Here is a 26083-nt window from a genome sequence, read left to right as displayed (position 1 = left end):
TTCATTCTACACACGTGATTTTTCACCCGAGAAGGTCAGAGGTCAATGTCTGGCTCGTTCAAGACAGCTGAGGTCGGCGTTTTTCTTCTGATCAAAAACATCAGCAGCTTCTTATTCTCTTTTTCCTCCTTCTTTCAACTGTCATTTCTCATAAGTACCACTTCCTGACACGCAAATCACACACACACACACAGCGCTGCTTGGTCGACATTAAACACACCCACGGATTCACACAACAACCAACGAGCAGTAGACACACTTGCTTTCATTTTTTGCGAAACACAACCGCACACAGATCACCACCAAGGTAATTCTCTACTTGTTGTAATGTGTGTGTTTAGGGTTGTTACTGGCGTTTATGATTTTATTCATAACTGAGTTATTCTCTCAATGATTGATTTAGTGTTGAATGGAACGTCAAGGAAAAGGATCTGAGACGAGACGGAGAAAACAAAACGTGACCTGAGCCTCTGAACGGGGAAAAGTGTGAACATTTAAAATACAAATACACAACAAATATAATGTAAATGTCCAGATTGAGTCCGGCTGTGTGTTTAAGCTCTGAGGGAAAAGAAAGACAACACATTTGAGAAGCTGCAACAGATTCAATGTTTGGTAAAGTTGCTTGAAATCAACTAAAATGATGAAATATTTATTTCTGCTGATTGAATCTCTGTCCTTCCTTTAACTTAATTAATTAATTGAGGTGGAGAATCTGATTCCTTTGCAATAACCACAGCGGTGTCATCTCTGTGCTGCTTCTTGATTTTATAGATATCAAATGTTGTTTTCCACGCAGAGCGGTTCAAACAGGAAACGTCTGCTGTCACGTTTCGACTCAGACATCTGTGAACCCAATAACAAAATTAAGGCTGCAGTTGCCACTGGGATAAAATAAACTGCCCCAGAGCCAGGAAGCTGATCTGGAGTCATCACAGTGCCGATGTGTCGTATTTCTTTAGCTTGGGGTCATCACCAGTAAACATCAGATTTATAGAAATGTAAATAAATCTGAAAAATACATTTAATTAACACAATAAAGGATGATTGTGTGTGTCCCTGCCTCTCAGATGGAGTTCGCCTGCAGCCATGTTGTGTGTAACTGGAGATCTGATGAAGCAGGTGACAGCTTTCAAATCATTTTCTCACTAATGTCATTTCTGGAACATTTAAACTAAAACTTTGCTTTTTTTTTCATATCTCATTTTCAGCATTAATACATTTTTACCTTTTTACTGAGTCACAATCTCTCTCTGTTAATCATTGAGGCGATCACGTCTTTGACACTCAGCATATTTCTTATTTTCAGCTTCTACAGATTTTCCTCTTATGAATCATGAATATGACAACGTAGTGAAAGAAGGTAATTGTCTCACACACTCACACACACACACACAGACACACACACACACACACACACACACACACACACACACACACTTACACACAGGACTCATAAAGGTCAATGCATCGAAAATGATGTTTTTCTGTTATTCATGTTCTCAAGAGTCTTGGGGTAAAATAACAGGAAAGCAGTAACGGCAAATGTGTGTGTCTGTGTGTGTGTGTGTGTGTGTGGGTATGCTTAAAAGTTCAAAAGACAGAGAAGCACAACTAACACTTCAGTAGGGGAAAGTCCACACACACACACAGACACACACACACAGACATATACATCTCACACTATCGGAAATTCAAAGTTTATTTTATCCACTTTACTTTAACCTCCTCGATATTGAGCTTAAGGTTCCAGATGATTAGATAATATAGATTAAAAACTAATATTATAAAAACTAATCAGAACTTTGATTGATATTAAAATGAGTGTTTCTGTCTCCAGCTCCTCCTCGTCCTCCTCCTGTGCCTCCTCCTCGTTTCAGACCTCGACCTCCTCTCCCCCCTCTCCCCCGTCTTCCCTCCTTCAAGCCCCGACACGCTCCTGGCTCGCTGCCCCCGCCCCTCCCACCCAGAGGTGAGTTCACCCCTCTCCCCCTCTTCTTCTCTCTCCCCCTCTTCTCTCTCTCTGTTTCCTCATCCCTCTGTTCTGCTCCATCAGAGGACAAGATGGAGGCGGACAACAGTTTGAAAGCCAACGTCAACATCGTGTCCCTGAGTGTTGGACAACTGGTCAACATCCACCCGGACACAGACCAGGAGGCCGTTCAGAGCCCGGTGCTTTGTGGGAAATGTAGTGCAGCCTTGTCATGTCTGAGTTCTCTACAGAGGAACGTGAGTCAGAATCGATTTCACTTATTCATCAAATTTTCTGTTTTTCTTTCTTTCGTTTTTGGCATTTTACTGTAATAGTCGTGTTTTTTGAGGCGAAGGCGCTTTTTCATTAAAAGGAGACTTAAAATCTCTCTCTCTTCTTCTTCTCGTCCAGATGTGGGTGTGTGAGTTTTGTGGAAGTGTGAACGGCGTGCACGTGGATGTGAAGGGAACGTGCACGGCTCAGTGCACGGCCGAGCACAGCGACGACCTTTACCTGCAGAGCCTGAGTGACGACGACTACCAGAACCTGGAGGACTCGCTGGTGGTTTTCTGTGTGGACATATCTGGCAGCATGAGCGTCACCACAGAGGTGTGTGTCTGTGTGTGTGTGTGTGTGTGTGTGTGTGTGTGTCCCCAATGCGAATCGACAAAGCAGCCTCGGTGTTACACGCAACTTGCTGTTAGTAATTTTTTTGAAGTTTTTTCTCCGGATGATTAACTTTTGGAGATGATTGGTCAAAAGGTCAAAGGTCACGGTGGACAAACCTTTCAATGATATCCCAACTAAATGAATTCAATCAAATAATAAGTGTATGTTGGAAGTTAAAGTTGTTTCATGTGAGTCTCAAATTATTTTCCTCTTCCTCCTCCTCCTCCTCCTCCTCCTCCTCCTCCTCCTCCTCCTCCTCCTCTTCCTCCTCCTCCTCTTCCTCCTCCTCTTCCTCTTCCTCTTCCTCCTCCTCCTCCACCTACTCCTCTTCCTCCTCCTCTTCCCCTCAGGTCCCATCGAGCTCTGCTCTCCCAGTGTACGTGTCCAGGCTGGAGGTGAGAGTCCTGCAGGAAGTTCTCAGCTGACGTGTTGATCACGTGTTGTTCAGTTTAAAACATGTAAGAAAAGATGAATCTGTGTTTCTTGTGTCGTCACAGGGTATCCAGGATGCCCTCCAGAGGGCGCTGTCGTCCATGCTGCAGGATTCCCCACGAAGGAGAGTGGCCCTAGTGACTTTCAGTGACGAGGTAGGAAAAATAAAACTTCTACATTTTAAAATAATCTTAAATTAGCAAATGTAATTAAATAATAGTTTTTTTATGCAGCATTTTATATTAATAATAGTGGTTGATAGAATTTGTTAGTGGATAACTTCCATTGGCTCAGTCATGAAGGTTCACATGTTAGTTTAATCACACATGTTTGAACTGCTTTTATGTTAGCTCTAATTCTAACTCTTCATCGCTCTGTGACCAGGTCGTGATCTACGGTGATGGGACCAGTGTTCCCCTCACCCTCAGGGACTGGGCGCTGGTGGACTACGACCATATATGGGAGCAGGGTGCGGCCTACAGCGTCCCACACTGCATCGCCGAAACCTACCGACAGCTGGTGCAAAGAGTCAAAGAGTCGGTGTCGAAGCTGTGTTTGTGTTTCTTATCTCGATCGCTGCCTCCCTGTGCTTCATGTCTCTGATCCCAGTTAATATTAACGTGTGTAATCCAGCCTCAGGGAACACGGGGCCACGTGTCTCGGCCCGGCAGCGCTAGCCTCGGTTGCAATGGCGTCAAGGCACCCCGGGTCAAAGGTCAGCACAGTGTACAGGCCTTTAATAAGAATATGTGACGTTTTAGTCATCGTGTGAACCGCTGCTGACGGACGCTGCCGGTCGTTGCAGGTGATTTTATGCACCGACGGCCGAGCCAACATCGGACTCGGGGAGATGGAGCAAACGTCTTCTCCGCTGACGGCACATTTCTACAGGCAGCTGGCTGAGCAGGCTGTGGACAGTGGGTGAGGGCATGAAGGACATTCTCATGGAATCTATTAAAATCCTACAAATAAAGAAAAAGTTAATCTTTGTTTCTTTCTGTTCATCTGCAAGAGTCATAATATCAGTGATGAGCTTTGAAGGGACGGACTGTCGCTTGGCGGATGTCGGGAGACTGGCAGACACGACAGGAGGAAGGGTGAGCCCATACAGTACATATACATACAGTACATGCTTGTGCAGTACATATACAAACTGTACATATAGATATAGTACATGCTTGTGCAGTATATGCTTGCATATTACATGCTCGTGCAGTACAACTGGCCCTAAGAAACCAGCTTTAACCATTACTGGACTTAAAGGACTGGTTGTGGTTAAAGCAGCAGTGTGTAGTTTTAGCAGAGCAGTGGCAACAGCGCCCCCTGGAGCCACGAGTCTTACAGGATCCCTCTGTTGAGGCCGTCACTGCAAACAGACACATTGGTCTCTATAATGATGCTATAATACTGACGCTTCTTGGTATTCTGAGGATATTAAGAGACATCAATTTAGACTCAATTCAAAACAAACACTGACCCTGGATCAGTGATGAACTTCGTCTCCTGCACAGGTGAACATCGTGTCTATTGGTACCATAGCGACGGAGATCCAGTCAGCCTCCATGGACAACGTCCTAGCAACAGGAGTCACAGCAACACTGGTGGCTTGTTGTGGAATGTGGGTGATGACTCACACTGAGGTTACACAAAACAAAAACATAACACAAATTCATTTACTTTTCACGTGCATCCATTCATCTGTTTCCTCTTTATCTGCATGAAGACTTGAGGTTAATACTTCTCTCTCTCTCTCTCTCTCTCTGTCTCTCTCTCTCTGTCTCTCTCTCTCTCTCTCTCTCTCTCTCTCTCTCTCTGTATCTCTCTCTCTCTCTCTCTCTGTCTCTCTCTCTCTCTAGTTACTTCCCCGACGAGGAGGACGAGAGCGACCACAAGCTGGTGAGAGAGATAGGGAACGTGACCACTGGGCTGCAGATCACGTTCCAGTTCGCGGTCAAACCAGAGTTCACGGAGGGTGAGGCCGGCTGATAAGCTACACAAACACAATCTGCATTTACCGAAAGTGTGTAACGTGTGTTTGCACGACGGGACTGTGAGCTGGCAGCCGTCCCACAGAGACAACACATCCAGAGGGTTTGTTCTGTGGAGGAACCTGAGATCAATTCACACTGAAGAAAATAAACTGTGGAATAACAAGTGTGTAAATGTGTAAAACGAGTTGTTTAAAGATATTGTGTGTTTGTGTGTGTGTGTGTGTGTGTGTGTCAGTCTTCCTTCAGAGGGACACTCTCCCTTTCCAACTCCAGCTGAGCTTCAAGACCAGAGATCAACAACGAGTCACTCGCATCATAACCAAGCGACGACCTGTGACCTCCAGCAGGTGAAGAACCAGAGTCTAAAGTCCTCATCAGTAATATAATATATAAGTATCTGCTTCCATGTCTTTTCAAAATAAAACAGAAATATGGATGCAGCTGCAGGATATTTTGTAAAAGCTCAAACAAAGGTGATCTACAGAAAAAGAGTCAATTTGTGATTAATGTCGTAATATTATAAGAATGTTGTCGTGACTGAATAGAAACAGATGTTACATCATAGAGAGGACTATCCTGTCAAATATAAAGTATCTGAATATCTATATACTATTATATCACACTGCTGCAAGATACTGCCAAAAGTATCATGACTACAAGAAAATACTATCAGCGGAAATAAAGCATGAAAGCACAATCTGTATTTTAAACTCAAACAAAGCAAATCTAGAGAAAAAGTATAATTTTGAGATTAATGTCGTCATATTATAAGACTAAAGTTTTATCATCATGAGTATAAAGTCATAATTGAGAGGAACGTTGTCATATTGGAATTATAATTGATTGATATTATCAAATCTACGTTTGAAACTTGAGCATCAGGTTTGTGATCTGCTGTAATCGGGTCATTTATAGATTTTTGTTCCTTTGTCTTTGTCTCGTCTCCGGTCGGCCTGAAGTCGGGTTGGTGTCGGTAGTTTCAACATGGCGGTGCTCGGCGTGCACGGCGCTCAGCTCTGTGCCGGTCTGACGATGGAGGGTCGAGTGCAGGACGCACAGAAGCAGCTGAAAGCTCAGCAGGACCTTCTGACACAGATCAGGTAGGAGGGCCGGACCCCTGAGCTCACTCACTCCACACAGGGTATCATCGTACATGTGGCGTGTTTGTGTGTCTGTCTGTGTGTTGACGTTGTGTCTCTCTTTCTGCCCTGAAGCGAGCAAAGGCCGATCGCGACGCAGGAGAGGATCTACGGCAACTGGATGGACACCATGTCCACGATCTGTGATGACATCACGGCCGAGTCCCACGTAAACAATGAAGTCACATGATTCACATTTCAGATTCCAGGTTTTCATTCCATAAAGGGAAGATTTATAGATTATCGTTCTTAATAAAAGCTTTAAAGAGAATTTGTTAATTTGGAAAACACGTGAAACATGGGGAACATCTGGATAAAACAGCTGTTTTCCCCAGATGTTTCCAGTCCTAATGCTAAGCTACGCTAGCTGGCTTTTGTCTTTAGTTGAACAATATTTAACAAATTATAGTTTCTATCTGTACGTGGGGATGTCTATATTGTTATATTTATAAATATAACTATTTATAAATATGTCCAGAATGGGTTTATCTTTCCTCTCAGATTTAAAACAACGTGTTATTCGTCAGGCGTGAATATTGAAAACCAGTTTTGTTTCTGCAGACGCTGTCGGACGAAGCCGCCGAGCTGGTGTACCAGATGAGGAGAGCGACCAGCGTCTACAGCAGCAGCACAGCCCAGACCCCGCAGAAACCCACGAAGAAGAAAAAGACCTTCATGAGGAGGAAGTGAAAGCGTCAGAGGACCAGAACCGAACTGAAAACTATTTGAGTGAAAATGTTTTTGATTGAAAACCCTTGAAGACTCATTATTCTATACTTCTCCCAACAGTAGATTGAACACAGAGACACACGACAACTTGTTTCATAGCTTGAAGCTTTTTTTTGCATTTGTTTATGAAGAAAAGCGTCTCCCTCGCCAGTATAAGGGCGAGCTAGAAGCATCAATTTAGTTTCCTCTAATTAAAGACACAAGAAGTACAGACACAACCCAGCAGCTCCTGTCGATGTCACCTACTTCCTCTAATTTAGAAATTGTTGCAGCGACTGTAAAGAGGTAAAGGTGTATAAACGAGATGGCAAAAAGCAAACACAAAGCAGTGTGTGTGCCTGTGTGTGTGTGTGTGTGTGTGTGTGTGTGTGTGTGTGTGCGCTTCATCCAACCCCGGGATAAGATTTCCCCTTGGCGCAGACAGACGGACGTCTAAAGGAACATTTCTCGTCATCCCAGCAGTTTCTGCCTGTAAGAGAAAAAAATATTTCACTAAAAGCAACAGAGCACAACAGCACATCTTTAAAAGATCGTGATGACAGCTCCCAACGTGAAGCCAAAATATCTAGATCGCCCTCTGGTGGCTGGCTGCAGTATAGGTCATCAACCCTGCCTCCTCCATGTTACCTCCATACGTTTTCCTTTACTGTTTGAACATGAGGCGTTTATTAGAAACACTGTTTACTGTGACTTACCTCCGGTGTTCATTTGGAGACAGTGCTGCTTCTTCTTCCTGTTGTCAAATCTGCCGCAGTGCGGATAATCAAAAGCAGTGCCGTCGCTCCACAGCCAAATTTGCTCCTGAGCAAGAAGGAACAATTGCAAACAGTGTAAATAAATATATATATATGAATAAATAAAGTTTGAATGACTGTAGTGTGTAAAAATATACCATTTGGCAGTCAGTTCCTCCGATCCACGTCCTATCGTTCCTGGTGGAGGACCTCCTGATCAGTGAATGAATGGAGTTGTACTCGGCGGTGCTGTGCACAGACACGAGGTTTGCCTTCATGCTCACGCATTTTTCCTGCAGTGGAGATATTTGCGATATATAAAAATTGATGTAAGAAAAGTTACAGAACACAACAAAATTTAAAACTTTATTCCAGATCTGATTACCTCAGCTTCAGACCACTTCAGCTTGGCTGCAACGTAGATGAAACAGCGACCGCCGATCTGAGTCCAACCGGCGGAGCACCGTGTCGTTGTTAGAGATGGAAACTTAGGAACAACTCCGGTCAGAGCCGCCGCGGCACAAAGAAGCAGAAACACAGTCTTCATGGTGGAGCTGATGCTGCAGCTCCTGAAGATGATGATCACCTTCTCATACTTGTACTCGTGAGGAGAGGGAGGAGGAAACGAGTCGTCTCATCTTCAGACTGTGGTTTGGATCCAATACAGAGAAATGACCATCACGTTTTTAATTTGTTATCTTTGCATCAATGACACAGAAGTTACGTGTACAATATCACACAAATATCACACAAATAATTGAGGCCTCCTTAAGTTTAACCTCATGATCATTGCAATTAATTAATTAATTGTTTTTCGCTCTTTTGTTTTATTTAATATTTTCATTATTAATTCTGCCCTTTTGGGCCTTATTTTTGGGAAAAGACAAATTCCCATCATACAAACTACATCTCCAAGACCTCCTGAGAGTTTTTCTACCTAGCTCAACCGCTCTTCTACATCTACCTCACATGCACAGGGGAAAACTATTGGCACCTTCTAGCCCAAAGCCGGTTTCAAGGTTCCCCTCATCACCATTTCCGTAATCTGGAAATGTGTTGAAATATCAAAGTGAATTTCGCGGACCCCCTGCAATTCCGTCGCGGACCACCAGGGGGCCGCGGACCCCTGGTTGAAAGCCCCTGCTATAATGGATGGATGGATTTAAAGCTCTCTTACGAGCTAAAGCACGATAATACTTACTTCTTCCTAAACTGAGTAAAACATTTGAAAAACCACCGGCACATTTGAAGAGTGCATTGGTTGTGTAACGTTTTCTACAACCCGACATTTTAGAGGCGACCACAGAATTAGCCTTCGTCAACAACAACTTGATTGCATCATTGGTTGGAGACGTTTCGTAACAACATCCTGTTCGGGTACACGATGTCAGAGCTCGGCTTATCTCTCGTTCGGGCCGTAACGCTTCGCTGGTCGAAAGGAATTAGAAACGAGGAAGCCGAACACAACAGACACACAAAAAAACGCACACAACGAGCACGGAGTTGAAAGGGAATGAAACAAAAAGGCGAAAACACATTTTTCACAGATGGTGGAGACGATAAAGAGCTAATTTTAGTTGTTATTGTCCATAAACTGCAGATTGTGATGAATTAACAAAGGGAACTTATCAATAAACAGATGAACTTTGTGCGTGAGTAGGTAAAAGTATCTCAGGGCAGCTAGCTTGACTCTTGCTGCACAGAAGTTTATATAAACACACATTCGAAGAAATTATCTCCTCAATTTATTTCTTCTAAACAGATTCGAACCAACTGGAGGAAACCTGAGCATAAAACGGAAAAATTTAGTTTGGCCTATTTTTAAATATATATTTAGAAGTTATAGAGACGTGGACCTTTGACCTACTTTGTGAGTGTGAGTGTGTGTGTGTGTGTGTGTGTTTGTGTGTGTGTGTCACTCCTCCACCTTAACCGCACTGACCGGACAAACTGCGACACAGGTGAGAGGGCGTGGAGTGACTTTTAATTGGAAACTCACAACCCTCACAGACACACACACACACACACCCACACACACCCACACACACCTATATATATCACAGCCTGAGAAGCAGACACACTTCACAAGTGAGAGTTCGAGTCTAAAGATCAAGACACAATATTGAGAAGATAAACAAAAAAAGGGATTTTTGGATTCATATGAAAACACTGAACCACCAAAGACGATCTTCATCATCATCATCATCATCATCTTCATCATCAGCAGCTGCACAGGTATCAGCTTCTAAGATCTTATTTCATATTTAAAGTCTAAGGATCTCAACGTCGTATCTTGTCCAACTGACTGTTTACAACTCAAATATATCGAACACACTTTAGATTTTTTTTCTCGATTGAGTATTTGATTGATTATTGACTATAAATTGTGAAATTTAACTCAGAAAACTCACGAATCACAATAATCCTGAGAGGTAGAGGAGGTCTACAGTGTTTTTAGAGCCTGACCTCTAACACCAGAAAGAACCTGTGAAGCAGTTCAGTCTGTAGTTCACCACAGACGTCGAGTCCAGGGTCAGTTTTTAATCGAGTTCACGACGGTAACGTGTTTATTTTAATGTTCGGTATCGACGTTTTGTTTGATCTCTTACCTGCAAACACTTGAGGGAGCCTTGTTCAGGGCGCTAGTGGTTTATTCAGTTATCTAGAAGGATGGAAACAATTCTATTATTAATTGAACACGTGTGAATTTTTGTTCAAAACATCACATAACCCTTTTCAGATTATTAAAACTTCCCTGAGAAGCGTTCGTGACGATCCACAGCAGAATGTGCTGTAGATCTTCATTCCTCAAATCTTCCAACCGTCCTAATCTGATCTGAGATACCAGCCACGGAGGTTATGTTTCCACCCCCCCCCCCCCCCCCTACGTCTGTTGGTTTGTTTCAGATCAGGATTATGAATAAAGTTGGTTGAAGGATGAGACGCGTGTTGAGGAAAGAATCCATTCAACTTCAGGCCGGATCCAGAAAAGAGATCATTTTTAAAACCTCCAGCAGATTTAAACGGTTTAGACATTTTCAGCTGCGATAACCAACCTGTACATACTGAGGTGATGTGGATTCTCCCCCTACAGGATGTCTTTATATGGCAGCTTCCTGTCGGACGAGCAGTTCCTGTGCTCCATCTGCCTGGACGTGTTCAGCAGCCCCTCGTCCACGCCGTGCGGCCACAGCTTCTGTATGGCCTGCATCAGCAGATACTGGGATGGATGCACGGTGCGGGCCCCTCCCTTCCTTCTCTGTGTCACCTTGTTTCCTTCTTGTCCATCCTTTCTTCCTTCCTCCATTCCCTCAGTTTAAACAAACACTTCTTTCTTTTCTTTGCTTTGTGTCTCTCATGTGAACTCTTTACATGATAAGCCTCTAAATCCTCATTTAACCCTCAGTGTAAATGTAACGTATAATAAAATGTAATAATAACCCTCTCCACCTCTCTTCTTCCTCTTCCTCATCCTCATCCTCTCCTCTCTCAGGTTTGCCAGTGTCCTCTGTGTAAGAGAACTTTCCAGAAGAGACCGGACCTGCAGATCAACCGGACGCTGCGGGAGATCACCGAGCAGTTCAGACACATGACGGGAGGAGGAGGAGGAGGAGGAGGAGGAGGAGGAGGAGGAGTGGAGACGGAGAAGAAGAGAGGAGGAAGAAGAGATGGAAACATACCTGATTATTTATTTGATGAACTGAAGAAGAAGTTTCCTCGGGCGCTGCCAAAGTCGCCGGAGACGCTGACGTGTGAGACTCGGTCTCTGGGTAAGACGGAGACATGAGATCACATCAGTACACGGAGGCAGGAGACATTTTCTATAAGTGTCATTAATCAGTCAGATACCAAACCAATCAATTTCCACAAAGCTGGAGAACGTGAACCAGGGGAACAGGTGGTGCAGTCAGGTGAGGAGCAGCAGCTCTGACAGACACGGACCTCACGCAGATATGTTGCACAGCAGCAATCTTTACATGCACACGTGTGTAACAGAGAGAGAACAGTGGAGGGTCATGGGAACGTCATGTTGCTCTGCAGGTTACTGATTAGATCTCTAACCAATCAGCTCCAAAACTTGATCATCTGGAGATAAACTACCAAATTTGATCCTCAGCAAGTTTGGTGAAAGTCCGTCTGTGCCCTGTTGAGTTATTTTGTACATACACACACAGAAACAAGTGAAAACAAAGCATCTTGATCGCCCCCTGGTGGCTGGCTGCAGCATAGGTCACAAACAGCACAACTCCACATCAGATAAATGTTTGTGAGAGATGGTTTCTGTTTGTCACTTCCCCTCTCAACCCCCTTCAGAAAACGACCCCACCCCACAGCTGCTGGCCTCCTCGGCGCCGCCCCCCCCACAGCTCTGCCCCTCCAGCAGCCGGAGACGCTTCACCATGAGCGGGGCGGCGAGCAGCCAGAGCATCGCCGTCTGTGGGATCCACAGCCGCGGCATCACGGTACGACTTCGTGGTTTCTTTCTGATAGAGCTCGAACAAAGTCGTACTTTTTGTTGATCTGGATTTTTAAGTGGTGTCTGACAGCACCACAACCCCCCCCCCCCCCTCTTCCCGACTACAGGTTTACTGTCGGACCGACCACGTGTGCATCTGTCCCGACTGCGAGGCCGAGCAGCATCAGGGTCACGACACAGTGTCTGTGGAGGACGAGTGGATGGGCACTAAGGTAAGAGGAGAGGGGGGTGGGGGGGAGAGAGAGAGAGAGGTTGGTTATTAATATAATCCTAATAAAATGTGTGTGTGTGTTCAGTCACAGCTCAGTGTGTCGTCGCTGGAGACCCAGGAGATGATCAGAGAGAGAATCAGGAAGATTGAAGAGATCAGAGCGTCAGTGAGAGAACTGGAGGTGAGACACACACTCTGTAAATCTGATCCTGAATCAGTTCATATTGAATAGTTCCATCTGTTCTGGTGGTTGAACCCCCCCCCCCCCACTCGTTTGTCTCCACCCAGCTGGCGGTGGAGCGAGAGACGGCCGGCAGCGTCGGCCTCTTCTCCGCCCTGGTGTCGGCCATCGAGCGCTCGCAGGCGCAGCTGATGGAGGTGATGGAGATGAGCCGGAGGGCGGCCGAGCACCAGGCCGACGCCATGATCCGGCAGCTGGAGCTGGAGGTGCAGGAGCTGCGGAGGAGAGAGAGCGCCCTGGCCGCGCTCGCCCAGTCCGACGACCCCAGTCACTGCGTCAAGGTCGGTGAGAAGTTTGACGTTTGAATCTGATGATGAGACAGATAAATACATGAGGAGCCGCCGAGTCATTATTTATTTCCAACTCCTTCCCAGACATTCCACGTTCTCTCCACTCCCCCTCCCACCAGGAGCTGGTCCGGGGTGTCGGTGACCTCTGACCTGGGATCAGGGACCATCTACAGGTCGCTGGTCGCTCTGCTGGAGAAGTTCCAGGAGGAGCTGAGGAACATCTCAGAAAAAGGTCTGTGAGTGAAACACAGGGACGGATTCCAAACCGGAGACTTGAGCTAATGAACCTCAGCTTCTGCAGATTACAACTTTTCTCTCAAACGTCTTTTAGATTAATTTTGTTTTATTGATATTTTTTAATCTTGTTCCTGTCCAGGTTTTCCCGCCTCAGCTCTGGAGCCCATTCCCGTCCGGACGCAGCCACGTGAGTGAGACTCAAATCTTAGACACACACACTATCCTACCTTAAACTGATTATACACACACTTGACTCTAATGTGAGGATTCCACCTTAAATCAATTAAAGGTGTTCAATCTATACAATCTATCTTTATCATGTGAAACGTGGTCTGTGTCTCTGCAGGAATGAGGCGGGTGCAGGAGTATGCACGTAAGTTTCATTCTCACAAGCTCAGCTCACGTCATGTCGTGACCTGAAGTGTGACTCAGCACATTTCCCTTCTCCACAGTGGACGTGACTCTGGACGGAGACACCGCTCATCCACGACTGATCGTGACCGAGGACATGAAGAGTGTGAGACGCTCGTTAGATCTTTGCAACACGTGATAAATGAAACTTGTGAGCTGGTGTTTAAAGGGAGATGTTAACAATCCACGGATACATTAGTTTGACATCGACGGTAGAAATTGTGTGTCGGTTTGTACGAAGTGAGGTTTTGATAAAGTCGTCTTTCTGCAGGTGAGATGTGGCGACCGACACCAGCTGCTCCCTGACCACCCGGAGAGGTTCGACAGGGTCGTGTGTGTCCTGGGGAACGAGGTCATCTCCTCTGGGAGACACTACTGGGAGGTGAGACCAGCTCTGATCAGGAAACGAGTGATTCCAAGCCTCTGCTCCGGCGACACCTAGTGGCCGGAGGAGTTATGTTCTCTTTCCATACTTTTCATTTGGTACAAATGTTCATTTACACTCACAGATGAACTGATTGGGTTTGGGTGGTGAAAGGTCAAAGGTCACATAGGTCTTACTTATGTTTTTGGCAACTTGAGCATGAATCTAAAATCCACATTTAGGGAATTTCTTCAAATGTTGTTTAGTTGGCACTTGGACTCAAAGATAAACGGATTTCTGTGCTTGAAGGTCAAAGGTCACAGAGCTTTTGTTTTTTGCAGAACCAATCAACATGTACAAGATCACCAGTACGTGTCACATGACTAAATGACACCTTTGATGACGTAAATATGATGTGCGCAGGTGGAGGTGGGGGGGAAGACAGACTGGGATGTGGGCGTGGCCACAAAATCCATGAACAGGAAGGGGAAGATCGACGTGACCCCGGAGAACGGATACTGGTTTCTCAGCCTCAGAAACAAGTGAGTCCCCATCGGTCACTGGTGGTTTACCCAGGAACCCACTGGGATGAGATGAACGGTGGAATATTTACCCACAGTTCAGTTTGTCGTCCAGGAAAGACGATCACAAACAGAAACAGTAGAGAAGGTCACACATGAAGAAGAAGAAGAAGAACTCGGGGAACATGTGCACGAGGACACAACACTGGGACTGACTCCAGGGGTCTACTGGGGGGAAACGCAGGGGCAGGAAACTGATCAGGGTCTCAGGTGTGCTGTCGTAAAAAAGACAGGAAATGTAAGATCTGACAAAATAAAACAGGAAATGGAACCTGGACGTCACAAAGTGAAGTTTGAAAACTAATTCCCTTCAACATGTTTAACTTTTCTTTACTTTCTCTCCTCAGGAACAAATACGCCTTTCGCACTGAACCCTCCACAGACGTGTGCCTGACCCTCCGGCCTCAGAAGATCGGCGTGTTTGTGGACTTTGAGAAAGGACAGGTGCACTATGGGAAACATTTATCTTATCATAACAATATTCTCTCTTTATCTATAATTCCTCCCTCTCTCTCTCTCACTATCTCACTTTCTCTTTCTCGGCCGTGCAGGTGTCGTTCTACAACGTTGATGCTAAGATCCACATCTACACCTTCAGTGACCCGTTCACCGAGTGCATCGTCCCGTTCTTCAGCCCGTGCACCAACAAATCCGGGAAGAACGAGGCGCCGCTGGTCCTCACCCCGGTGAACACCACAGAGTGACAGGAAGGACACGGCTGGTCATCTGTTCTTCTTCTTCCCTGCCTGTGCACTGCAGTAGGAACACGTCATCTGACTGTGAACTCAGGTTTAACATCTGGATGTGTTGTAAATTAATCACTGATTTAATCCTCCAAATATCTGCATGTTTGTATTCAAATGTTATTTCTGTGGGTTAGAGCCTCAGAGGAAAAGATTGCTGATAAATTGCTTGTTTTCAGATTTAACATTAAAAGCCAGTTTTGCTTAGCTCAGCATAAAGGCTGTAGAAACAGTGAAATGTCCCCAATACATAAACACAAACTATAGTATGAACTGTATAGACAATGCATTAGCAAGTTTTATAACATTACATCAAACTAATAAAGGTTTATTCTGTGTAAAATATGTTATTTTCTCCTACAAGGTAAAGTTCATTCTCCTGTGTCAGCCATATTCATTTTTAATTATAAATGTGCATTACTTTCTAATTCTTCTCCACTACATTTCACCTAGAAATATACACAAAGTACTATTTGTTTCACTATATTTAAATGTATCAAACAAGTTTTTAAAATATAAAATTGTTAATAAAGTTGTTTTGTTCTTTATTTCCTGTCTGTCTCAACCTGCCTACGTAAATCCATCTGATCCATTTAAAACATGCTCCTTATCTCGACCTCATCTCACGTCTCTTATCACCAGGTGTGGATGAACCTGTTTTTTCGGCTTCACCTCCACTTTTCACAGGGAATGCAAAGAATCCACTTCCTCGAGAGACGTTTAATCACAAGTTCGATGTCAGAGCGAGAAGCTGTGAGATGAGGCCCAGTCATTTAGAACTGCTGTGTGTGTGTTTGTGCTGTTTTACACTTTAGTGTGTATTTCAGGAATTATTTTAAATCCTGTGCAAAGTGTTTTTAGTAGAAATGTATCTTCTCACCTTTAATTGGAAGTGTGTATATGTATACTCCACCATTTAATAAGTCCTTACATCTCATTCAGTTTATCTATTTAGGAGGTTGACCTTGCTACCGGGTGATTAGTGCCCCCCCCCCCCCAAGACGACGTGGTTTGAAGAGGTGATGAAAACATTTGTTCTCTTTCCTGCTCAACTTGTCAGTGACTCTTGACAAGAGGCATCGACTGACGTCTGTAAAGCTTCACTGTGGTTTATCTTATTAATATAAGCTTTATACAAACACAGATGTTAAGACCACACCCAGAGAGGCTTCTTGGCAGGGCGGCTGAATGTCTGGTGTCACTACGGTCAAACCCGGGTTCAGCTGGGGAAGATGACGCCCTGTCACACCACAACTTAACCAAAACGTTTCTAATTAAGCAGATTAAACAAATCGACTTTATGGCTGTTTCCTATTTATCGTCCTGGTCGGAACAAAATGTAAAAAACTACTTCCCGAGTTCGGTTCTGGATTAAAAAACACACGACAGAGACTTTAAATCATAAATCATTTTTCAACTTCACTGAAAATTATTCACAAAAAAAAGGAAATTCACTTGAATTATTCTGTCATTAAATTAGAAAGAGTGACATAGACATAGACATCATCCAAGCCCCTTGTGAGCAGATTGAAGGCAACTGAAAAGAAACATGAATCGCACATGGAGGTACATATATCATTATTATTACACTGACTGGATAAAAGTGGAAATGCTGGACGCGCAACCTACAAGTTCATCTAAATAAAAATCTAAAATATCCATTTTGCACAATATCGTGTGTTTACGTATTGTTTGATTTCTTCAACTCCGTGAGCCTAGGCCGCACTGACCCTTAACACTTGAACCTTTCAGAACTAATGAATTGAAACTTCTCATTTGTTGCTGCAGTCGATTCGATCCTGCTCCATCTTCGACTTTGCTTTTTCTCTCTGAAGGAGAATGTGTTCGGCGAACTCCCGCACGGAGCCCATCCCCCCGGCCGCGTGGCAGGTGTACTTCGCGGCGTTGATCGCCACCGTGGGGGCGTTTCCAGGTACTGCACTCAAACCCGCCAGGTTCAGACAGTTGACGTCTGCTTTGTCGTTACCTGAGGAGAGGAGAAGAAAGGAGATGAGGAGGGAGGAAACTAGTAGGATCATCCACCTCTACCCAGGAGTTCCACAAGGCTCTGTGCTGGGGCCTATTACTAGTGAGTGGAGTTCCAAATGAATTGGGTAAAAGGGCCAAAGAAGAACCAGGAATCTTTCTTTGACAGTGTGAGATGGAGTTCAATAGAGAACCACGCTATAATAAAGGTATGACAGGTTTACCCATGTACGCCACGTCCTTCCACTCCAGCTTCCTCTGCTCCACCATCGCTTTCAAATCGTTCAGCGGCTCCTCTCCCACCTGGAGGACTTTGCAGCCTGTCCTCTCGGACAACTGGTCCACCAACTTCTGGGACACGGGGTCCACGCTGGACATCAGCAGCACCACCTGGGCAAGGAGGACAGTTGAGGGAGGATATGAGTCACCTGCCTTACTGCTGATAACACACCAATCCTCCTTTCCTTCTCCTACTTCATCTTCCCGTCTCTTGCAGACCAGATCCTGAGATACTTAAACTTCACTTGGGGCAGCACCACCCCCCCACCAGGCCTCGGACTGCAGGTGCTCTTCACTCTGACCGATCTGACCTTGGTGGAGTTCAAGGTTTTAAGGACAATGTTAAAGTTCTAACCTCCACTTCCTCCTTCTGGAGCATCCGGATGCCCACGGTGTCTCTGGTATTAATAGACACCATCTCCTCTCCGGAGACAGACAGGAAGATCCTCCCTTCGGTTAAACACCCGGACACGTTGCAGAACATCAGCCTCACCACCTCCGGGGTGACCCGCCCAAAGTAGCCATACCTGTTGGAAAAGAGACGAAGGGAATGCTTGACGAGAGACAGAGCATGCAAACGCAGGGCCCCAGACAAAGACCTAAAATAACAAACCAGCCAGATCAGTGTTTGGTTAACAGACGTCATCAACTAGATAAAAGACATACGTGCTTCGTCCCGCTCCAGTTGGACTAAAGGGGGTTTTCACAGCTACTTTGTCGGTGGAGTTGGTTTAACAGAATAATAAGAAACAACATGGTGCGTCAATACACCGCTCCTCCCTTGTTTTTAGGATCGTCTCACCTGAGAACTCGCTGCTCTGCCACAGGCCAGTCGATGTCCACGTCGATGTCCACGCTGTACTCTGGCAGCATCTCATAGTAGCCGACCTTACCGCCCTGCACACACAAGGCCGCGGGGGGAAAGAGACCAGTTCATTTAGAAGATGTTAAAGTAAAAATCATCTGTAGCAACTCGTACAAATGCACAAACTGAATTTTGACACTAGAAGAACGTTTTTCAAATCAAGACATAAGATAAACGGCCCACGTGGCCCAGTTACCTGGAGAAGTCCGCCCTTCATGATCTGGTCTCTGGTGGTGAAATACAAGGAACCGTTCTCACACAGCTCTCCGTTCCAGTCCTGACGCCGAAGCCGGTTGGCCGGGTCCACGTTGAGCGGCTTGGTCAACTCACCGGCTGCAGGGAAGCAGGGTCAAGGTTAGTAAGAACTTTCCTTACCAAGCATGGCTTCACCAAACATCAGTATGGCTACATCTGTTGACCTACACTCTTTCTTGACCTCCTGCCAGCGGAACATGTGCCTCCTGACCACGGAGAAGACCGAGTCATAGCTCTGCTGCGTGATCATCTCCAGGGCCTCCTTCACGTGGAACGGATGGAGACACGGGGACGTAGCCTGAATGTTGCAGATCACGTCCACCTCTGTGAAGACAAGTCATCAGAAGGACAAGCTCTGAATCTCAACAGCTGCTTCCTCTCGACCTCTGGGCTCAGACGGTGGATTTACGACCTGAGCAGATGTCCCCTGCTCTGAGTTCGTGGTGTACCTGGATTCTGCCTCATAAACTCCTGGATGGTTTCCAGCGACGTGGAAGAGTCTCTGGAGACTTCTGGACTCCGGCGGTGAACCTTCGCTCCCCAGGACTTTGCCACCTTCTCGATCTCGTCGTGGTCCGTCGACACCCACACACTGAGGAGGACAACTTTGATTAGTGAGAGAAATCAATATTTTAGCTGTTGTGTGGGTCTGACTGTACTATTTGCAATAAAGGCAGGAGGAGGGGCCTTGAGCAGGTTGGGCCAGATATAAGGCCTTTATACAAATGATTTATAAATAACCCTTGCTGCATAGTGTTAATAATGAATCTTATAATTGTTCTGAATTCTAACTTTTGGTATTAAACCATTATTCCCTTAGATTCATTCACATCACATATATTTCATGCAGCTGTCTGATAAGTTCTGGAGGTCGGACAGAGTGACTTTGTTGACATTGTTTTGTTTCGTTGTTTTGGTTTTCGAGGATCCTAATGTTTACATCAACAGGACATTGTTTGGATATAGCAGGAACATCATACTCCTTTCTCCAATGGCCGACATGGCATCAGCTGTGTCAAGGCTTGTCACTTCCTGGATTCCTTGACAAGAGGCGGGTGGACTACAGCTTTGGACCAATAAGGGAGAACCAAATTGATTTGCGGTGACTCCCCTTCTATCTTTCATAAACAATCATATTAAATCTACTGTTATAATTATATCATAATTAATGCTCCGTCTCATATTGTGTTCTACTGTCGACACACACACACACACACACTGTTTGGTCCTGCTTCCTCGTGTACAATCACAATACAGACTTTCCTTCTATGACATTTCTGATACTAATATATTTACGGACGTATATATTGAAAATACTTTTTAGCAGTGATTCCTCAGATGTTGTTATCAAAAGAGAGAATATATATATATTCAGATTTTAAATTCAGTAAGATTTAAAATCATATTTATCAACACGAACATTTGTATCTTATAAAAGTCTTGGTCCCAATGTCCAGCTCTTAAACATTTAGTGCTTATCTTTAATACAATAATTATTCAACAGCTCAGCTCTAAAGATGAATTGTTTGGTTTCCTTTTTCAACCGAGACACTAAAACCAAAACAACACACGAGTTAGGCAACAAGACACGACTAGTTCGCATCAGTTGAATAAAACCTTTTAGTAGTTTATATACACAAGGATTTACAAGTTAAAACCATAATGGCCATGAGCTGAATGTGAAAACACTATGAATATCAGATTTGATGCAGTCTGGGGCAGATGTGTGGTTTTACACTTTGATATTAGAGTCTATTAAATATGTTTTTACATAATACCATAACGAGGGGTCGTACCTGTGGAACATAGCGGAGTCTCCGGCCGCTCGCAGCACCCAGCTGAGCAGCGGGACCCCGGCCAGCGTCTTGATGTTCTTCAGGTGGATCCCTTTGCTTCCGCCTCGGGCCAGGACCAGCGCGGCGACGTGTCTCTGTCTGTCCCCGCTGTCCCTCGGCTTCTTGGAGGCGGACAGCGGGACGTCCTGCGTCCCGTTGGCTTCCGGGAAGCTCCTCTTCTTGTCGGCCATTGCGTCTGTAACGGTCCAGTGAGCTCCCGAGGAAGAGAGGCTGCAGAGGAAGACTCCGCCCACAGAGAGGGGGGGGGGGGGAGAGACAGAGAGAGAGAGAGAGAGAGAGAGAGAAAGAGAGAGAGAGAAAGAGAGAGAGAGAGAGAGAGAGAGGGAGAGGGAGGGGGGAGAGGGAGAGAGAGAGAGAGAGCGAGTCACAACAGACGTCTGCGGTCACGTGGTCACATTCTACACCATAGATATATCTATGTTCTACACATACTCACACACATCCGGGTCCGATCGCACATCTCTGCCTGTCCGCGGCATGACTGAGGTCAACAGCGCCACCTGCTGCCGAGGAGGTCGAACTGTCAGCGCAAAGAACAACAGGCTCACATGAGTAAAGTAGATGAATACATAAATAAAAACACATATGTTAAATAAATAAATAAACAAACACACAAATATATACATATATATATAAATAGACACTACATGAATAAACAAATAAATAAATAAACAAATACCCCCAGAAACACTGCTGAGCTGTATTGACGCCTTAGATATTATAAGAAGCCCCTTCACTATTTAATCTTTTAAAATCTTTCTTAAATTCAGTGTGAAAGAAGGTGTCAATAACTAAGCTCCATGTTCTTCTTGAATCTTAAACGGTGAATAATTAAGTGTTTCATCATTGATCAATCATTTATCGACGCCGGCTGATCCCAGAGATGCGGTCCAACCGGCTGATCTCCACTAACTACATCATCTCAAATTAATATTTCACAGATGGTTCGACACAGACAGAGCACAGCAGGGAAAACAATACAAACTGTACTTACTGCAGAGTGTTGTGCAGCATTCACCTGCTCAGCTCATGATAATAGAAAATAGAAAATATTGTTATCAAAAAGTCATTATCAATGTGGTATATGTGAAGACCAGTGATCTATAAACTGTGTACAGTGATTTGCTGCACGCGCTACTTCTTTCCTTTAGCGGCTCAACAGCGCCCCCTTCTGGATATCAACACCAGGTGAGCTGTTTTTTTTTACAACGTTGAGCATGAGGACTGATGGGGGAGATGAGAGGAGGAGACTTTCTTGGATGATTGTGTTGACGTGACAATTCCAGGTCAGTGTGTTGCGTGTGTTGAATTGTTGCGTCTGCTGCCCCCAAGTGGCCAAAACCAGTGAAAGTAGCTTTAACTATCTAATTGGCACAACGTGAACGCTGCCGTCTGTTTGTTGCATAACTGCAAACTCCCTCCTGGAATTTAGATTGTAGAGTCTGACTGACGTGCATCATCGACATCTTGTTTGTCTTCTTTTTGTTCGTCCTCATCATCCCTCTCTCACGTCGCTCTCTACGTACTCTACCTCTTTCTTTTTATTTCTGCTCCCTCGCTTTCGTTTCTTCACCTGACAAACACATCACCTCACGGCCACTGACAAAAATGTAACCATTACATGAGCTTTTCTCAGTGTAGAACACACACAGACACACACAGACACACACAGGTATGTTGCCTGATAGGTGCCCCCCCCCCCCCCCCCCCCCCCCAGAAGCAGCTGAGGAGAAGCTTGAGGCAGAAATAACAGGAATAAGTAGGTCAGCAATTATATGGTGATCAAATGAGGTTTACGACTTGAGGGCGTGGCCACGTCGACATTGTGCGGAACTTATTTCCGATCTTTGCTGTTCACGATACGACACTGGAGAGAGACAAAAAATGGTCGCACTTTACAAGAATGACTTTATGCTGATGAATTTGTGAATAATCTTTTGTTTATTATCACATTGCGGTGCAGCCTATAGTCAAACAAGCAGGGGATTGTTTTCGCCTGTCCATGTGTGTATGTGTACAAAATATCTCAACTACACAAGAGCCAATTTCCACCAAACCTGGGGTGAATATTATTCGGCTGATTATCTGCAGATGATTCCATTTTAGAGTTGATCGGTTAAAGGTCAAAGGTCAAGATCAACAAAACTGTGGTGTCATCATGACTTTCACCACGTTTGTATATCCTCAAATAACAAAACTTATCAGAAACATGAACTCTTGAACAAACAGTAATTTGTAGAAAAATTATATAACGTGTGTTTTGAGTTTTTAAAATGTCTCGTTAGGTAACATGGAGGACGGAGGGTGTGTGACCTTTGCTGCATCCAGCCACCAGGGGGAAACAGACTTTGCTTCACTGTTTGTCAGCAGCTATGTCGTCCGTCTTTGAATACAGACGCTGAGTGATTATTATTTCCAATGCAGTAACTCTACACTAAATCTTTTCCCTATCCCTCGTTTGCATATCAGGTATTTCAGGTCACAGGACACGTCGGTGGATCATCATCATCAAGAAGAAAGGAATGTGTGTCGCTTTAAATATGGAAACGCCGACAACAGAGACACAGGGAATAACAGTCGGGAGGAGGAGAGCGGAGATGAAGTTGTGGATCAGGTTGAACCGGTGTGAAGTTCCCTGTTGCCTCTGCTCGCTCGCCCTCTCTCCCTCGGCAGCTTCACGGCTGCAGGGGGAGAGAGAGAGAGAGAGAAAATGACCATTAGAGAGCTCGTCCTCGACCTCGGTGGAAAACGTCACAAGGAAAAGAAACAAACCCACCAGCAGCGTAACAACAACAACTTTACTGACAGAGAACTTTCAACACAAAGTACAATGTGGTGAAAACACAGTATATACAGTAGAAGTACACAAATAATAACCCCTGAGTAGATTCAGGAATGTGACTCCTGAGAAAAGTCTGTTTTTAAACGAGGACATCGTCTCAGAGACTTTTTTGTGACAGCAGACACTCCCATATAATTAATGTCAAACCTGTGATGTGATCATATCTCTAAGTTCCAGTTTAAAGCTGAGTTGCTGAATTTTGCGGCACATATAAATGTTGCTGCTGCTGCAATGAATTGTGGGATTGCAACATCTCCAGGGTGTCCTATAATGAAGGAAGTGTTTATAGAGTTTAACCAGGAAACAGGAACCCTCAAATAAAGAACTGTTCATCTTCTACCTCTCTCTCTCCTTCACCTCAGTTCTACCTGTGGTGGATTCAGCAGTTTTTACAGCAGCTTCTTAATAATCAGAGGTTGATAGTATCGATGACAGTTAGGAGGGAGCAGAGCCGCTGATCTGCCCAAACTCCTCCAACAGCCCGGGCGACATACCGTTCATTCACTGCTCCGGCACCACGCCTCTCCTCAGACACCTCCGCTCTCCTCCAGCCTGTTACCTCTAACCCGGGAGGCTCCGCTCTGAGGCCCTTTGAATAAGAGTCTGCGATAACAAACGTGTGTCAGTTATTTAAGCGATAAAAGGAACGTCAGGGTCATCGCAGATGTTATGGAGGAATTATGTGATATATTTGGATTTTGATTTAGCTTTGTCAGCAGTTATTCTATTATATATGCAGGGCTTTCTCCCAGAGTAACACAAACATATACATCTAAACAACACGTCAATGTAAAATTAGAGAAATAACAAATTACGGCGAGTCATTTGGAGCCAATAAAAAAAACTGTTACTCCCAATTAGTTTTTAAAACATGACATGGAGGGGAAACCTCTCTGGAAACTATCTGGAGTTCGGTTTAGGTCTGAGAGCAGATCAGAATTGGGGTTTATTTCCAAGTAGGACACACAAGTATTTATCCTTATAGAGATCAAATTAGTTAAACTAGTAGCTTTGATGTCCGGCCATCCATCATCTATTCTGCAGACCTGTCCAGGGCGAGCTGGATCCGGTCTCCAGTCCATCAGGGCCGCGGATAATAGTTTCGTGGCCTCTGTGTCCCAGTGACGCTTTGTTTAATTTAACATCTCAGCTTTAAAGGCCTGTAGGTGTGTAAATGTAAATGAGCCATTGAGGGATCAGTGTTGTTCCACCTCTCCTCCTGCTGTGTGTGTTCACAGCCCCCTCCTGCTCCACCACTGTCCTCTGTAATTAAACCCGCTCCCTCAGACCCTTCCCCTCCGCGGCCTCTCAGAACACCTGAATCCTCAACATGTAATAACCCACAGACACAAGCTGCTGCATCTCACTCCATCCGGCTGCCTCCACAGGTTTTCCTTCAGGTTCAGGGTTTAGATTCATAGAGACGGACGTGAAACTGAAAGAACGCAAAACATCTCAGGATGACGAAGAGGAGCCGAAGAAGAGGAAGACACTTGGAAAGACGAGGAGATTCCAGATATTCACATATGTTTACGTCTCTTCACCACATCAGCTACAGAGATTTATGCAAATACAACGTAGTGCGTGACCTATGCAGACCTGCTCAGACTCAACCATGTTGTGATGCTGCATATTAATCCAGTCAGCGGATAAATGCAGGAACATTTCAGGGGCCTCTGGGGGCCTCAGGCAAAAGGAACCAGTGGGGGAACCAGACTTCATGTTCTAGACCTCAACCACACTTCAAAATCACAAAGTTTTGGCAGAAAGTTCGTGGCATTATCTCTCGTTGGGGGGGGGTTCTGATCTTCTCCTGTACGTCTACAATCACAGAGTCTCACAAACTGGTGTAATCAGCTGTTTCAGGGCCCCCCCCTCCCAGTTCGGGGCCCCTGGCCATCCGCTGCTTTGCATAATACCCTGTGTTACACCCCAGGCTGCCAGTTCAGGGTGAAACCTGGATCCTACGTTCAGACGGCCGCTGAAAGAAATGAACATGAAGATGAAACAACTTCAAAAAGTAATAAAACTAATGAATGGTGTAAAAAAGAAAGGGAGGAAACCACATCAGACCAGGACCCGGCCTCTAATTCAGTGAATATAAATTTAGCCTGGAGAAACCTGCAGTGAGATTTGTCGTGTGCACATGTTTACATGTTGAAGTGTGTTTGTACAAGGTGACTCTGCAGAGGAGCCTGATGTGCACGACGTCAAGCTGCAACACAACATGTCTGAGATCAGCAGCGTGACCGAGGAACCAGGATGTGACGGAGCTCACGCCTCCACCCAACAGTCTCCTCATGACACCACCTTTAAACTCACTAGATCAACAAAGATACACAAACTCATAAATAAATCAGTCGGCTGAAGGCGCCTGATTAGAAACAAATCAAGATTCATGAATTATTCTCTGACAACTCAATGACAATGTTACATTTGATATATTATGTTACAGCTAAAATCAAGAGAGATAAACCTGACACGCTATTTTATAGAATTATATCGTCATCAAACTGTACACACGTAAAAGTCAACTGGTTAAATATGCCTATATTTCATAAAATCATTAAAACTGCTCTATTTTGCCATGTTTAAGACAGAAATCTTCAAACACATCCTTTAATAATCTGCCCCACAGTTTAAAGGGCTCCTCTCAGGCCTCGTCCCTCCTACTGGTTTGGTGACACTGGTTTCGGAAGCTTCAGTTTAAAAGTTCTGACGAATCAACGACGGCAAAAAACACAAAGTTTCAGGATGAAAACGATCGAACAGAAAGTCG

General features: G+C 44.9%; 4 protein-coding genes across 9 annotated transcripts; 2 read left to right on the top strand and 2 right to left on the bottom strand.

Moving 5' to 3' along the window:
- The first annotated feature begins 165 nt into the window (after positions 1–165).
- si:dkey-9k7.3 (circularly permutated Ras protein 1) lies at positions 166–7821 on the top strand. Of its 6 annotated transcripts, none has more exons than XM_053415902.1 (19): positions 166–307; positions 404–523; positions 1071–1122; positions 1310–1363; positions 1841–1972; positions 2057–2229; positions 2384–2581; positions 2992–3036; positions 3139–3228; positions 3458–3609; positions 3707–3788; positions 3879–3994; positions 4086–4170; positions 4585–4691; positions 4930–5045; positions 5300–5411; positions 6024–6164; positions 6279–6372; positions 6765–7821. In XM_053415902.1, the coding sequence occupies exons 3-19, from the start codon at positions 1071–1073 to the stop codon at positions 6891–6893; spliced, it is 1878 nt and encodes a 625-aa protein (XP_053271877.1). In that variant the 5' UTR covers positions 166–307; positions 404–523; the 3' UTR covers positions 6894–7821. The 6 variants fall into 6 exon arrangements, 5 of the variants coding, with proteins under 5 accessions (XP_053271877.1, XP_053271876.1, XP_053271880.1 ...); XM_053415901.1 differs by having other exon boundaries at positions 404–615; XM_053415900.1 differs by having other exon boundaries at positions 167–307; positions 404–484.
- LOC128430001 (galactose-specific lectin nattectin) lies at positions 7552–10483 on the bottom strand. Its single transcript, XM_053415908.1, has 4 exons — positions 10276–10483; positions 8052–8311; positions 7825–7959; positions 7552–7733 (listed from the first exon to the last, which is right to left on the bottom strand). The coding sequence occupies exons 2-4, from the start codon at positions 8211–8213 to the stop codon at positions 7614–7616; spliced, it is 417 nt and encodes a 138-aa protein (XP_053271883.1). The 5' UTR covers positions 8214–8311; positions 10276–10483; the 3' UTR covers positions 7552–7613.
- On the top strand, positions 9684–15769 carry LOC128429999 (E3 ubiquitin-protein ligase TRIM39). Its single transcript, XM_053415906.1, has 15 exons — positions 9684–9901; positions 10761–10902; positions 11160–11436; positions 11981–12129; positions 12251–12355; positions 12440–12535; positions 12643–12876; positions 12970–13117; positions 13262–13309; positions 13469–13495; positions 13575–13639; positions 13805–13915; positions 14321–14439; positions 14826–14922; positions 15030–15769. The coding sequence occupies exons 2-15, from the start codon at positions 10762–10764 to the stop codon at positions 15180–15182; spliced, it is 1770 nt and encodes a 589-aa protein (XP_053271881.1). The 5' UTR covers positions 9684–9901; position 10761; the 3' UTR covers positions 15183–15769.
- An 845-nt stretch (positions 15770–16614) lies between these two features.
- On the bottom strand, positions 16615–20645 carry cmasa (cytidine monophosphate N-acetylneuraminic acid synthetase a). The gene is made up of 8 exons (XM_053415907.1): positions 20403–20645; positions 19056–19198; positions 18775–18930; positions 18548–18684; positions 18289–18383; positions 17842–18013; positions 17432–17597; positions 16615–17208 (listed from the first exon to the last, which is right to left on the bottom strand). The coding sequence occupies exons 1-8, from the start codon at positions 20630–20632 to the stop codon at positions 16994–16996; spliced, it is 1314 nt and encodes a 437-aa protein (XP_053271882.1). The 5' UTR covers positions 20633–20645; the 3' UTR covers positions 16615–16993.
- Positions 20646–26083: the final 5438 nt, after the last annotated feature.

Source organism: Pleuronectes platessa, chromosome 23 (genome assembly GCF_947347685.1).
Source record: "Pleuronectes platessa chromosome 23, fPlePla1.1, whole genome shotgun sequence".
In the NCBI taxonomy this organism is placed as follows: domain Eukaryota; kingdom Metazoa; phylum Chordata; class Actinopteri; order Pleuronectiformes; family Pleuronectidae; genus Pleuronectes; species Pleuronectes platessa.
This window is presented reverse-complemented; position numbering and strand designations above follow the sequence as displayed.